At 41.8% G+C, this 15,797-nt stretch overlaps 1 protein-coding gene across 1 annotated transcript in view; it reads left to right on the top strand.

The window, feature by feature from the left end:
- The first annotated feature begins 1,213 nt into the window (after positions 1–1,213).
- Positions 1,214–15,797, top strand: part of CEP162 (centrosomal protein 162) — a 98,944-nt gene continuing 84,360 nt past the window's right edge. Inside the window, exons 1-3 of the mRNA XM_028108126.2 lie at positions 1,214–1,300; positions 2,318–2,419; positions 15,257–15,371. Of these exons, the coding sequence (XP_027963927.1) occupies positions 2,363–2,419; positions 15,257–15,371 (172 nt within the window). The 5' untranslated portion in view covers positions 1,214–1,300; positions 2,318–2,362. The remainder of the gene's footprint in view (positions 1,301–2,317; positions 2,420–15,256; positions 15,372–15,797) is intronic.

Below are 15,797 nucleotides of genomic sequence, written 5' to 3' on the forward strand. Positions count from 1 at the left end.
AGAATTGCAATTGTCTGATCATTTGTCTATCAGTTCCCTTAGACCAAAGACTCTATTAGGGCAGGGATTATGATCATTTTGTTCATTTGGCACATATTAGAAACCAAAATATAAGCTAAATTGAATTGACTTGAAGAGTGTAAGGATTAAGAGAAAGAATGCTTGTGAAGCCCTGTTAACCTATGTGTTCAATAAATAGTACCTTTAAAAAAAAAACCTCCATTACTGAGGGCATGTACTGCATGGAGCACTGGGTCTTATACAAAAACAACGAATCGTGGATCACCACATCAAAAACTAATGATGTATTGTATGGTGACTAACATAACATAATAAAATAAAATTTCAGAAAACCATTATTATTCAAATCTTTATCTGAGGGCACAGCTCCTGGTATGTATACACTTGTTTCACAACAAACACTTGCTGAACGAAAAGTTTAGGCTGGTGATAATTAAGTCCTTAACCTGTGTCTGCCAGTGGCAATCCTTTCAACTGTTGTTCATTTTACTTTCACTATCGTAAATGCTGTCCTCTGAAACTGAAACCTGTGTGTTTTAGAAGAAGCAAGAGCAAAAATAAAATTAAAAATCCAAGGAAATAATTGTAAGATGCCACTATAGAGTGGGAGTAAGGGAGGTGTAGAGGGAAACACAGAGATGCTCTGAGAGGAGTAACAGGTTGGGGTTGTGTATGTGTATTTTCAATTTTTTGCCCACTAGATGGTGGAACAGAGCCTCTATCTTCATAACAGAATTCTTTCTCACCTGAGTTTCTCTCACAACGCCTACTCAGGGGTTTGCACGTGGAGGAAGCCAATAAAATAATTTTTTCCAAAATTTCCGCTTGGAAAGCGGAGCCAAAACCACAAGGGTGGGGAAAGTTAGGAAGAGAAAAGACAAGACGTGAGGAAATACAAGGATTAAGGAAGCTAAACTACATTTCCCAGGAAGCCACGGGCTGGGCCTACAACACCCAGCATGCCTGTGTCCCGGCTCTCGAGAGCCGCTCGCTCAATCCACTTTTCCAAGGAGCGCAGAGAAAGCTGTGGAGTCTCTCCTGGTGCAGCAGCGACGGCTCTTACCCTCCAAATTATTCTGAGCCGCATCAATCGTCACCTTCTTGTACAGGAAAAAAGACACTAACCACGGTCCCGTTGCGGGGGGCGGGGTGGGGCGTCCACAAGCCACGTGACCAGTCCGGGTCAGGTGACTTGGGAGCCAGGCGGCTGGAGTATGTTACCCTGGTAACTCTTGGGCCCCCGCAGACCTTCGGGATAGCGCGGAATTCGGAGGCTGAGGTAGGTGAGGCTTCCCACTCGGTGGACCCTGACCGAGACTGTCCTCAGACCCGCTCTTCAGGGCTTTACTTTCCCAGTCACTCCCGCCTCCGCCCACACTCCGTTCAAGTGCGTCTTTGTCCTTCCGCCACTCTGGAACCCGCGCTTCCTTGAGCCCGTACCCCGCCAAGCCGAGCCCTTTTGATGGGATCCGTCTCCGACCAAGATCTTGGGGGCTAAGACCATAACTGCACACACCCTGAACTGATCAGAAATGCTGAAGAGGCGGGGAGGTGTTATTCTCAGGTTGGGAAAAATATTGTCCGGGCGGGGTCTCCACACACACGGCCCCACCTCCACCGCCTCTGGAAAGTGAAGCTGCGGTTTGAGCAGCCTCAAGGAGGTATATCCAGAAGCTGGAACAGATCTGAAGTTGTTTGGGTTCAATAGAGGGGTGGGAGAGCTTTGCGTTACAAGTCACTTACGAATAGTTTTGTTGGCTTTCCCTCCAAAAGGAACATAATTCGTTCTGATTTGTATACTCCATTAACTTGTATTTTAGGTAGATTTTTAATCTTAGTGAATTGCAGTTTGTCTGTGTCCGGAAACAGTCTATTTTGCAAACTATTAATATGTACTGATAACCAACCGAATGATAGGGCAGCACAAACTCTGTCCCATGCTTTGCAAAAAAAATGGCCTTTTGGACTTGCTAATTTATAATTTTTGAAAGATTCCTGATTTGTTTCAGGGATATTAAATACGCCCAGTAGGTGTAGGAAATATCGTGGAGGCTACCCTTCAACAATTGGATGTTAATAATGAAAATGTAATTCTGGACCCTAAGTACAGTGCAGACTGTGAAAGGTGCTTTTCCAAAGCGGCTTAATTCATGAATTCGGAATCTTTTGTCAAGGTTATTGGTCAATAATTGTACATATATACTAAATCATAAGAGAAATGTCTGAGGTTTAAGTCTGGATGCTCTTACAACGTGATATGAATTTCCTCAAAGCATGTTTATTTCTTGTCATTTAGTGTTTCCAATGTTATAAATACTTTGGGAAGTGAAAATTCTTGATTATGGCTCACTATTCCAAAGAAGAGCTGGATGAAGAGTTTGAAAAGTTCATGAAAGAGGTATGTTTATCTTTTAAAAGCTACATTGTAAATTTGTGTCACAAGAAATTCATCTTTCAATTCTCTCTTTCCCTTCTAATATGCAGTCAGCTTGGCCACCTTGAAAATAAAGCAGCCAGTTATCTTACCAGCAAAATGTGTTTATTTGGGAATGACAGAGGAACTGCGATTCAGAACATGCAGGCTGTGGCAAAAGCATAGGCAACTCCTGAGACCAAAGGAGAGGAACCATTACTTTATAGAGTAAATGAGGAGAAAAGTTGGGAGGGGCTTCTTTGAATGAAAGTCCATGGTAGGAAAGAGAGTTCGGGGTGGTCACAGTTTCTCATTGGCGGAGTTGTGGTATTTTCTTATTGGCTGAGCTAGTTGCTTGGCTTGGAGAAATTCATTCTCCCCCCTGCTGGAAAATGCAAGGTCCCGCTATCTTACTGTTGGGTTCTGCAATGGATGATGAGTTGGTAGATAGGGCATGAGAGCTCCCCCTTCTGGCCTCCTCTTTGATTCTTAAATGTAGTTTCCTTTATTTAGTTTCACATTTCTCCCTTTTGATCCAAATCGTTCCTCAAAAGCATTGCTGACCAAGAGTTGGGTCGTCTGTGTCTCAGTGCCAGGAAGGAGCTTTCCTGGATGTCAGATCCCACGTCAGAGAGAAAGTGTATAGCAGAACCCATTTTGGACCATATTTGAGTAACAAAGAAGCTTAGGAAGGAAAACTCTCGGGCATTTCCCTTCCAAAGTCTATATCTTGTTGAGGTCATACGTGTTGGAGATCATTCTTGAAGTGTTGGGCTAGCATCACCTTATTGGGTCCATGGTTTCTACAAAAGTTTGACAAGTAACAGGTGCAAAACTTAAAAATTATTATACAAAAGGTAACTAAAAGCATGACAATTCTAAATTGTATGATGGTTCTAAACCATGGTCCTAGGCCTGAAGAAAGCCAACTGAACAAAAGATCATTGAGAGTCATGTGAAATTTGTTATAGTAGGTGCTTGTCCCCTAGTTTTGTGCAATTGAGTTTCTACTTTTCCAGAAGAGTTTATCTATGTGCAGTAGGTGGTATCTGCTCTCGCGCAGATGCCTCCTTGCTCAGCAGGTAAGTAACGCAGAGCTATGTGAGTGTCCAAGGCTACTTCAGCCAGTGAGCTGAATAATCACTGTTGGGCTGGTGTTGCTTTGGCTATAGAACTGACCAGCTCTTCTAAGTTTAGGGAAAAACTTCTGTGTCTATTAGTACTTACTCTGAAGGGAGAAAGGCTCTCTCTATGGAGGCAGACTTGGAGTTGTGTATGCCTCCTGGAAGTTCTCATTTAAGATGGTCATGAGGGTTTAGTGACGTAGACTGGTAGGAAGCTGCTAGTTCCTTATGAAGCATAAATAGAACAATGAACACAGCAAGAGCACATTGTCTTTTATCCTTCAGCCATCAAGGCAATGAATTGCTCAAGCATAGGGGCCATTACCAAAACCTCCACGTGCAGAAGAGTAGCCAGGAGCTACACATAGGGCTCCCTCATAAGTATTGGCATTTATGGACCCATTTGTCGGTGTAGAGGCATTAGCATTATTCAGCCAAGACTCAAATACCATGTTACCACGTATTGAAAGTCTTCTAAATATATGGGTATGACAGCCAGCTTACAAATGGTCCAACTTACATTGGCTCTTCCACAATGTGTTTTACATACGTATTCAAGAGATCTCATTTCTCCCACCTAGATTTGGGTGGAATTGAGGCAGGAAACAAGTATATGTGGATTTAATACTCTAACTTTATAAACAGCTGGGCAACAGTTTAGGCATGCAGCAGCAATTGGACTTCCAGCAAAATTACTTGTAGGGTGAACTAAGGGATCCCTGTTGCTCTGGACAGATTGAGGTTTCTGGTGACAAATCCCACAAACAGAGAGGTTCCCCCTTTTGCAGCAATTGGGAAATGCGGGTAAGAGCATTATCTGTCATGGAAGAGAGACAAAAAATAAGCCTGGTCCAGTCATTTTGGGAAAGTGATCTTTATCAGATGCCTGCTTTAATTCCTGGAAACCACTTTCAGGTCACCAGTTGGTGTGCAGGTCTTTAGATGTGACGTGTGAATCCAGGAGTGTGTTTCTTGAAATTTGGTGGCACAGGGGTTGGTAAACAGTACCTGGTAGGGCCCCTCCAACAAGACTGAAGAGAGAACTTTTTGAGGTGTCTTTTGTAGTAGACAAAATCTCTGGGTTGCAAGATGCGATGCTTACGGCCTTTGTCTCCCGGGAGTGTGCCGTGAAGATAGTCCTACTAAAGCATGGTTAGTTTCAACAGAAGCAATGAGGCCTTTACAATATCCGAGTAGATCTCCTTTTATCAGCAGTGGATTAGACGAGGCAGGAGCCAGGTGCATCAGGTGCCCTGTGACTGTCTCAAAGCATGTGAGAGTTAATGAGTTACAAAGGGGGTGGTGGATCTCAGATTTAGAAGGACCCAATCGTGTGCTCACTTCAGCAGCACATATACTAGCGGGACTCCTTGAAGGGTCTCCACAAATTTTGCCAATTGAGTCTTAATGGTGCTGTTAGTGTTACTAGCCCTGAGGATTGAAGGTGGTAAGCACAGTGATAGTGCTGTGGAACCGGCCAAACAGCATAGACCTTATTGATGAACTTGACCATTCCCTGATCACTGGGAAGCTCGAGAGGGCTTCCTCAGGTAGGAGTAATCTTTTCTATTAGGATTTTAGCTACAGAAAAGGCCATACCCTATCTGCAAGGGAAAGCTTCAGATCAGTGAGAAAAGAAACCATGACCAAAACATAGATCCACAAGACAGGGGGAGTGGAATAAAATCCATTTGCCAAACTTTGAATGATCCCTTGGGCAATTTAAAATGCCAGGGTGTGGTGTGATGAGTTTCCCGAATTGTATTTTGGACAGGTGGGGCAAGCAAAATAGGCACTTTTGTGGGCTTCTTAATATTTCTCTACCGGAATTGATTCATTAAAGCTATCATCTTATCGGTAGAGCCATAATTAATGCATGTGCAGTGGTTAGTAATGAGATTTTCGAGACTCTGGCAGGACTAGATTGTTATTTCTCTCAAGCTAGAGTTCTTTTTAATCAAACCAACAATTATTTGATTTCCAATATTGTTTTTCCCTCTCTGGGGCCAATTGTTGGACATCTCTTGTCAGTTTTTCTAGATTGTCATTTGAGGCAACATTCCTTTGGACCATGACAGAGGTTTGGTTATCGGTTCCTTTAAGAGCAGTGTTTTTAGTGGAAACATCAACAAGGTAGTTTCCTTTGGCCTCCAGGGAGTCAAATCTGGAATGCACAGGGGTCTTAATAATAGCTAGGGCAGTTGGCAAAGTTTGACATCTAATGAATTTTGGACATAAGAGCCATTTGTAATTTTATTCCCATTAGAAGTAAGGAAACCTTGCTGTTTCCATAACATTCCAAAGTCATGAGCTGACCAAAGGGCATACTGACTGTCAGTATAGATGTTTGCAGTTTTACCCTTGGCAAAGGTACAAGCCCGAGCACGAGCATATAATTCAGCCTGTTGGGTCAAAGTAGCCAAAGGCACAAGTTCTGCCTGGATGATTTCAAAAGGAATTTGCAGTAGCATACCCAAGACAGTACCATTTTTGTCCTTTAAGTAAGACCCATCAGTAAGCTATGACAAATCTCCATTGGTTAGAGTTATCTGTAAATTGTCATGGGCAGGCAAAAGGTGATCTGTCAGCATCAAGCAGTGGTGAGGGGTTTATCAGAGTGGTGAAAGAGAGAATAGCAGGGTCAGGGTTATTACAGTGAGGAAGAGTTATATGAGGAGAAGCTAACAGGAGGATTTCATAGGAGGTAAGATGACTGGCCAACAGGTGTTGAGTGTGATGGGAATTCGGAGGAGCTTCTGCTGCATGGGGCACAAGGATGGTTCAAGGGGATCCCATGATTATTTCTTTTTTTTTTTTTTAAAGATTTTATTTATTTATTTGAGAGAGAGAGAATGAGAGATAGAGAGCATGAGAAGGAAGAGGTTCAGAGGGAGAAGCAGGCTCCCTGCTCAGCAGGGAGCCCGATGTGGGACTCGATCCTGGGACTCCAGGATCATGACCTGAGCCGAAGGCAGTCGCTTAACCAACTGAGCCACCCAGGCGCCCCCCATGATTATTTCTTCAGTGGCCTTCACTTTGGGCCTTCACTGCCCAAAAGGGCAGTGGCAGGAATGGCTCTGAGGCAGGGGGGCTATCCTTGGGCCACAGGGTACAGTTGTTGACTATAATATCCTGTGGGTCGATAAGTTTCCTGATATTTGGATGAGTTCTCCAAGGGCATAGCCTTCCTCTCATATACAAAAAGGATAATGGGAAGCTAATAATTAGGATGTCCAAGGGAAGGAAGCTTTGTTAAGATTTTCTTTAAGGCCCCAAAGGCTATGTCATTCCGATCTTCCCAAATAATAGGGTCAGGCTTGTTGTGTTTAGGTAAAACATATAGGGGTTAGGCGATAAGAGAGAAGTTTGGAGTCCAATTTTTGACAGTAGTCCCCTACCCTAAGAAAACCTTGTAATTGGCACTTAGTTTTAGGTTTGGGGAAGTTCAGGATACCACAAAGCCTAACTATGTCTAAATGAACCCCTGTTCTGGGGCACCTGGGTGGCTTAGTTGGTTGAGCAACTCTTGATCTTGGCTCAGGTCTTGATCTTGGGGTTGTAAGTACAAGCCCCGCATTGGGCTCCATGCTAGGCATGGAGTGTACTTAAAAAATAAATAAATGTATGAATGAATGAATGAATGAGTGAATGAATGAACAAACAAACCCCCATTCCAAGATCAGGTGCCTTAAATATCGAACCTCAGTTTGAACAAACTGCAGTTTTTTCCTTGGAAACTTTATGTCCCTTTAAGGCTAAAAGTTTTAACAGCTACATGCTGTCCTCCTGTGAAGAGGCTTGGGAAAGGGAGGAGAGAAGCAAGTCATCTACGTATTGTAACAAGCCAGGTAGGGCCTCCAGAAAACTTTATATCATCTGAGTCAGCTTTGAAGGTTTGGAAGAAGTAAGACTCTTAGTAAAACCCCGAGGCATTACTTTCAAATGTTTTGTTTTCTTTCCCAAGTTAAGGCAGAAAGTTATTGGCTAGCCTTATCAGCTGGAATACTAAGGAATGCACCACAAAGATCAGTTACAGTGAAAAACTTGCATTCAGTAGGAATAGATGCTAGTAGCATGTTGTGGTTAGAAACAGCAGTGTGCCAAAGGATAACGTTATTTATTGCCGGGAAGTCCTGGACAAACTTCCATCCTCAGCCACTGGGTTTTCTTACAGGTGAAATAAGGGTGTTACAAGGACTAGTGCAAGTGATAATGCGCCCCTGACTGAGCCTTATCATCTTCTATTATGGACTTGATGCCTTGAAGGGCTTCTTTCTTTATAGGGTATTGATTCATTCTGGGGAGATGTTTTGAGGGATCTATTTGAATCTTAGTAGGAAGTGCTTTATGTATTCTGCCAAAATCAGTTGAGGATTTTATCCATAAGGAAGATGGTAACTGATCCAATAGGGACAAATGGTTAGTGTCCTTAGAATTAGCTCCAGTGCTGTCAGAGACGAGCAAGTAAAAGATGCTGAAGGATCACTTGGTTGCTATTTTGGTTGCTTCTATCAAATTCTAGGAATTACTTCCCCCTTTTTGAAAAAAGAAATTCCAGCATGATATTTTTTCTAAGAAATCTCAGCCCAATAAGTGAGTTGGGTGAGAGAATTAGGGAAAAAGGGTGACTGTCTCTTGAAGGGCCTAAACAAAAGGGAATTGATTTAGAGATGGGAACCCTCACTATTTGCTCAGTTTTGCTCCTCTGAAGCAGGGGCTGCTTTGTAGTGGTGGCGTTGTGCACCGAGAGTGTAGCTCCAGTGGTGATGAGGACAGACAAATTCATTCCCAGTCTGGAGGGCTGCTTCTGTAAACCGACTGAGAGAAAGAATTGGGACAAACCCCTGTAGTTCCTCAGAGCCCAGTCACTGGGGATTAGGAAAACATAGGAAAGATTGCTTAGAGGACCGAACGGCATCTGGAGCGCTTAAGTTTGTAACAGTCCTTTTTCCAGTGTCCTGGTTTTTTGCAATAATGGCAGAGATCAGGAGGGTTTGGGGTTTGTTTAGGGGCCTGCATTTGTTGGAGATGAAACTTAAGGATTTTAGTGGTGTTACTGTTAGTCGACTCATCTAGGGTGTGGGCCAGCTGGTTTGCTAAATTAACTAAATCTGGGGCAGATGTAGTTTTTCCCATTGCATCCTGGTCCTTTTAACTTGAGGGAAAGATCTGGTTTAGCTGGTTAATGAATACAGAATTAAAGGCTACCTGCGTGGATTTGACATCTAAAGGAAGACCAGTTTTCCTTAAAAATAATCTGAAGTCAGTTGTAATAATCATAAACAGATGCATCAGGTTTTTGTGTGTGCAAGTCTGAATGATGTTCCAATCATCAGGCTTAGGAACAGCTTTTGTCATTGTGCCAAAAGTCAGAGATCTGTTTTTCTGAATCTCTTTCAGGACTTTTCTGTCAGACTAGTTTCATCCAGTGTTAGGCCTAGCCCTCACCAACAAGCGTGTGAACTAATTAATATAAATCTGAGAAACCTAGTCGATAAGTTTGAGTAACTGTGTTAAATTCCTTGACAAATCTGTGAGGATCCTCAGTAACTTTGGGAACGTTTTTGACTGTAGCCTGTAGTTCAGCTTTAGTCCAGGGAACATAAGAAGGTAGGAGTTTAGCAGTTGGATCCTTAGAGGGCTTAATAAAGGGACGGTTCTGATAGGTTCAGAGGAAGAGAGCGCGGGGAGGGGTTCAGAGAAGAAGGGACAGTCAGAAGATTAGACTGAGGAAGCGAAAGGGTAGGGTAGAGAGGGGCTGGGGACGGCGCTGCAGGGATGTAGGGAGATGGCAGCAAAGAAAAGGCCCGAGCACAAGCCGGCTGCTGCATGTCCCAAGACCAAGGATACTGGAAGGGAGCGGGGACTCAGAAGCCCTTCTGCCTTCTCGCAGTTGTTCAGTAAGTAGCCTAAGTTAATTTAGAAATGGTATTTTGCAGAGAGGCAATTTTGGAGTCCTGAATTTGTTGGGAAGCCTCCAGGTACCAATTAAAACGGGCATTCCATTCAGTTTGTTTAATTTTAGAGGTATGGTCTTCTAATTTGGTTTTGAGAAAAGTAAGTGTGAGGAGATCAAAAGTTCCCCCATGGTGGTCATTGAAATTCTAAATTTAGCTAGGTTGGTCTGTTTCGTTAGCAACGTGCGTGAGGAAGGATCGGAGTTTTTAAACAGACAGCCTGTCAGGGTCCCAGGAGGAGGGCTGTCCTGAGAGTTTGAGGATTGGGATCCTGTTAGTCAATACTAGAAGTTCAGAAAAACACATGAGTACTCATCAGAAGGGACAAAGCCTTCACAAAAATAGAAAGAATAAAGCTTGTAAACAGATTCTGAATAAAGCCAGAAAGAGAGCTCAAAACGCAAAGAGAGCAGAGCTTGGATTCAGGAGAGACTTACCTTCAAACTCCAGGCTCAGGGAGAAAGCAGTGAACTCATTGGGCTCAGTGGGTACAGACACCTGTTTGCTCCCCAGCCTCAGAGTTGTTGGAGTCTTCCCTGGATCCCACTGCTCATCACTAAGTAATGTCGACCTCAAGGATAAAACAGCCAGTTATCTTACCATTTATTTGGGAATGGCAAAAAAGTTGCAGTTCAGGACATGCAAGCTATGGCAAAACCCTAGGCAAGACCTGAGATCAAAGGAGAGGAACATTATTTTATGGAGAAAAGGAGGAAGTTGGGAGGGGCTCCTTTGAATGAAAGTCTATTGGAGGAAAGCAAGAGTTCAGGATGTTGATGGTTTCTCATTGGCAGAGCTGTGGCTGGGCGTGAAGATAAACCTTTCTTCCTCCTGCTGGGGTAGTAAAGTAGGCTTCTTCCTGTTGGAAAATGCAAGATACACTTCTTTGTTGGAGTCTGCAGTTGATGACAAATTGATAGGTTGTGAGAGCTCCCCCTTCCGACCTCCCAATTGTGTTTTAAAGAATGGGGTTTCCCCGGTATTCATTTTCACAAGTCCGTCACCAAGCTCTGTCAGCTCTTCCTCCAGAATGTGTCTTTCCTCTTCCTAGGTCTCTTCTGTTCACTGCTGCCATCCTAGTCCAGGACACCGTCTTCTCTCCTGGGCTCCTGTAGCAGTTCCCATATACCGTCCGCCCATTCCTTCACCACACTGCAGCCATTGTGATCTGTAACATGAATCAGATTGTTCCTCTTCTTTGTAAAACACTCCATTAGCTTCCCATCCCCAACGGAATAAACTCCAAACTTCTTCCCATGGTTTACAAAGCCCTAGATGATTTTACTCATGTCTTCCTCACTCTGTACCTCTTTTCCTCCTTATCTACTTACGCTACAGTGGCCTTTTTTCTCCCTCAGACATGCCAGGCTCATTTCACGTAAGGAGCTGTGCACGAGCTGTTCCTTCTGCCAGTAATTCTGTTCTCCTAAATTTATCACTACCACAGAGAGGTTTTGTTTCTGTTAATGCAGTAAAAAAGTTAACAGCAACTGGCTTCTTTGTGTACCATATATTTAATTCTCTGTGTAGCACTTGGCACTATTCATTATTTTCCTTGTGTAGGTCTGTTTTCTGCCTCCCTTTGTAAGAATGTGTGATTCGTGATGTGACAGCTCTATGTTCACTGCTATACCTGCTGTACCGAATAGATGCTTAGTAAGTACTGGCTGAATGAATAAATGAGAGGGTTGCACTATATCCTATGTATTTATATAAATAGGCCTTGTAGAGCATTCAGGAGTCACATTTTAAGCGATTATACTAACATTCTTGTTCATAAAGGGGATTTAGATGTAGGGTGTAGTAGAAAACCTCAGTTTCATCAACAGGAAAAAGTAATGCCTACTTTGTAGGATTGTTGTAAGGATTTTAAAAAGCATCTAGGGCTGCCTGGGTGGCTCAGTTGTTAAGCGTCTGCCTTCGGCTCAGGTCATGATCCCAGGATCCTGGGATCGAGACCCGCATCGGGCTCCCTGCTCAGCAGGAAGCCTGCTTCTCCCTCTCCCACTCCCCCTGCCTGTGTTCCCTCTTTCACTGTCTCTCTCTCTGTCAAATAAATAAATAAAATCTTAAAATAAATAAAAAAATAAAGCATCTAATGATTGAATGTAATAGACACTCAGGATAAGAATCTCACTTCCCGTTTGAAAACTGATTTTTTAAATTTTAAATATGGGTACATTTTGAAAATTATAGGAAGTATTTTCACTGTAAAAGATGAAAAGCAGTACAGGCCAGTTTTTTTTTCTCTTCTGCCCCTCGTTTACTTCCCTTTCAACACCCTCCCTCCCTCCCACTCTTTCTCTCATATTCAGGCTCAACTGGTAAAAGCTTTTATCTTATGCTAGAGATTTGGATAAGGCAGCATCTCGGTTTTTTTTAAATAATGAAAACCATGATTTTAGAGTCATGCTAACTTCTTTAGTCATTTTGCTAAATTACTGTTCAAATAGTTTGTTCAGTGATATGGCTTACATATCTCTGTTTATAAGGAGATTGGTGGGACCAGCTTTTTTTTTTCTTCCAAAGCTTTATTGAGTTATCATATACCATACAATTCACCCATTTAAAGTGTATAATTCAGGGGTGCCTGGGTGGCTCAGTTGGTTAAGTGTCTGACTTTTGATCTCAGTTAAGGTCTTGAGCTCAGGTTTGTGAGTTCAAGCCCCATGTTGGCGGTGAGGGGGAAGGCCCAGCATGGAGCCTACTTAAAAAAAAAAAAAAAGTGAAGTGTACAATTCAGTGTTTTTTAGTTTGTTCACAGCAATGCAACCAATACCACAATCACTTTTAGAACACTTTTATCATCTTCAAAAGAAAACCTGTACCCATTAGCAATTACCCCCTTCTCCAGCCTTTGGCACCACTAATCCACTTCCTGTCTCTGAATATATGCTTGTTATAGACATTTCATAGACATGGAATCATACAATATGTGGTCTTTTGTGACTGGTTTCTTCCATTCAACATAGGTTGAAACAAGGTTCATCCATTTGGTGGCATCTATCAGTACTTCATTGCTTTTTATAGCTGAATAACATTCCATTGTATGGGTTTACCACATTTTGTTTGTTTATCCACACATCAGTTGATGAACATTGAGGTCTTTCCACTTTTTGGCATTTATAAATAAGCTGCAATTAAAAGTCATGTACAAGTTTTTGTGTGGATGTATGTTTTCATTTCTGTTGTGTGTATACATAGTAGTGGAAATCGTCGGTCATATGGTGACTCGATGTTTAACCTTTTGAGGAATGGCCAGGCTGTTTCTAAAGTAGCTGTGCCATTTTACATTCCCACCAGCTGTGTATTAGTATATTAGGATTCCAGTTTCTCCATATGCTCACCAGAGTACGGTTATTCGCTGGGGACCAGCTTTTGTCTTTTGTTTTTAATGATAGGAATCTGGAAAGCAGTGTGGAAGATTATCAAAAGTGAGACTACCTACTATGTATTCTTTTCTGATCTTTGTCACAAGCTTGCAAGGTCAGTGGTACTATGACTATTTTTTAACAGATGAACAAGCTGAAAAGAGAGGATAATTTTCCCTAAGCAACAACTAGTATATTTTGAAGTTAAAATTTGAACTCAGATCTGTCTGGCCCCCAAAACCTATATTCCTTCCACATTCTTATCTGTCCATGGGGCTTAAGAGGAATAGACTGAGTTTGAGGCAGATTGTCAGAATTTGGTGAACAGTGAGATATAGGGAGGAGAGAGAAATGGAACATTTCAAGGTGATGATCAAGTTTAGAGACTGAGTGGAAAGTGATGGAACTAAAATTCAGATAAAGAATACTTTTCCTTCCCACTTCCCCTCTTCCTGCCTAATTGTCAGGAAAGACAATGATTTCTTTTTGAACATTTTAAAATTGACTTTATTTTAAGTCACTAAGATAGAGTTGTTTCGTTGGCAGGTGGAAATTTGTGCATTGTCATCTTGGAGGTTTAAAAGGGCATCCTGGGTGACATTGTCCCAGTTCGGGGACCACGCAGTATAGTGGAAAGTGGACAGGTGTTCTCAGACCTCGGTCTGAATCCCAGGTGTGTAACACTAACAGTAGCAAGTGGGGCAAGTTGCTTAACCTCCCTGAGCTTGTTTCCCCCTCAATAAATCTTGATTGAATTGCTTAAAGATTGAGAACCTGGTTATATATCCTGACATATAGCAGGCATGGAATAAATGTTGGTTTCTTCTCCAGGAAAAGTGTGCAGAGTGAAGATAAAAAGGACAAGCACAGAGTCCTGGGGAAGTCTAGTGTAAAGAAATGGGCAAAAGAACCAAGACTTATTAAAATAAACAGGTGGGAAAGGTCACAGAACTGAAGTATAACTTGGAGGAAGTGATGCTGTGAAATCAAAGATACAGAGTTTCAGGAAGAGTCAGTCACCGGTATCAAATTCCATGATGTGATCAGGGAAGATGACTGGCAGAGGTCCTTTATTTCTGGCATTTAGGAGACTTGGAACCTGGAGGAGAGCTCTTTGGGAAGGGAACCAGATTTTAAAGGGTTGAGCAGTAAACTCAAGAAATACACAGAAAAAGTAATAGGTAGAATAAAGGGGAGGTAGGAATAAGGATCTTGTTTGTTTTGTTTTGCTTTGCTTTTTTTAAAAGATTTTATTTATTTATTTGACAGAGGCACAGTGAGAGAGGGAACACAAGCAGGGGGAGTGGCAGAGGGAGAAGCAGGCTTCCCGCTGAGCAGGGAGCCCGATGTGGGGGCGGGGGGGCTCCATCCCAGGAACCTGGGATCATGACCTGAGCCGAAGGCAGACACTCAGCGACTGAGCCACCCAGGTGCTCCCTGCTTTGCTTTTTTAAAAAAAGGTGAAGTAGAACTGAATGTTCATTCTTCCGTTTCACAGTTGTGCTATGGCCTGAGGTTACAGAGATGAGCTGGTTTATAACCTGAGGGAAGGAGGGAGGGGAGAAAGAGGAGGAAGTGCAGATACAGAGATGACATGGGATGACCAAGGAAGTAAGAACCTAGAAAGGTAGGAAGTGATTGACCCCTCTTCAAGTTCTCCTTGGTGTGGAGGAAAGAATTTCTTTTCTGAGAGAGGAAAGCAGTGTCTTTACAGGTGAGTGTGATGGTGGAGTAAGGGAAAGGAGGGTGGCTTTTGACTGAAGGTCTTTATGTTCTCTGTGAAGAGAGAGGCCAAGTTACTGACTGAGAGTGGTGGCGGTGGGTCAGTTAGGATTAGACTAGGGGATTTAGGATTGTACTGAAATTTGGACCTGAAGAGTAGAAAAAGACAAATAAAAGTTTATTAAAGTTTATTAATCATTGTGACAAAATGCTAATTTTTCTGGTAAACACCTGAAATTCAGTTCATCTAGAATTTTGTGCTCTTTGAGAGTGATGGGTAACTTTGCTCAGTCATTATTTATTCTTAGACCCTAGAGAATGTCTAGAAGAGGATAGCATAATTCTTTTCTTCCCCTTCTTGATCGAGTTTCTTGATAAGTTTTCTTTATTTCTTTGTTGTTATCGTTGATGTTTTCTCCCTGGTTAGCTTACTTATTTAACTCTAGACATGAAATTGATGTTCAGAAATGTATGCTTGATTTTTAAGTTATTTTAGCCACGTATGTTTAAAAGGACAAATTTACATGTTGTTGCTGAGAATATTGTTTATGTACATGATAGCTGAACTGTGAAAGAACTAAAAGAAACATTTTTAGTGATGAATGTGGGATTCTCGAGTTTTAATTCAGTAGCTTGTATCTGATTTAGCTTTCAGATGATTCTTTTGAGAATTCAAACAAAACACCTAGACAACCTAAAAGAGAAGTGAAAAAGAAAGATGCAGTGCCATGGTGGATAACTGAAGATGATTTTGAAGATGGTGGTAAATACTGCTGATTTTTTTATTCCAAATTATTTGACCACAAGGGGTCAGTCAAGACTTTTTTAATTCTGGGATTTTGTTATTGGACTATACATATATAAAGAAAATAATACTAGTAGCGTGACTTTTTGAACCTTGAATTTTCATATTCACTTCATTATGTATTTATTATGTAATTGAGAATCTATGATGTTTCTGCATTATCAGGTTATATTACATTGGGATAATTTTATATTTACTCAAATTAAGATGATGAATAATACATGTATATTTCTACATTGTCATGTATAATGGTAAATTGACTTAGGTGATTTAATAAAATATTCTGACAATGTATTAATGCCATTACATTGGGAATATTTTAACAAATCTTTAGATTTTTGGTATCACAATCTCTTAATAACAGTAGTAAAAAAAGTAATTTAT

Source organism: Eumetopias jubatus, unplaced genomic scaffold, assembly GCF_037043125.1.
Source record: "Eumetopias jubatus isolate StellerSeaLion01/CBP00866 unplaced genomic scaffold, mEumJub1_p1.0 scaffold_6, whole genome shotgun sequence".
NCBI lineage: Eukaryota > Metazoa > Chordata > Mammalia > Carnivora > Otariidae > Eumetopias > Eumetopias jubatus.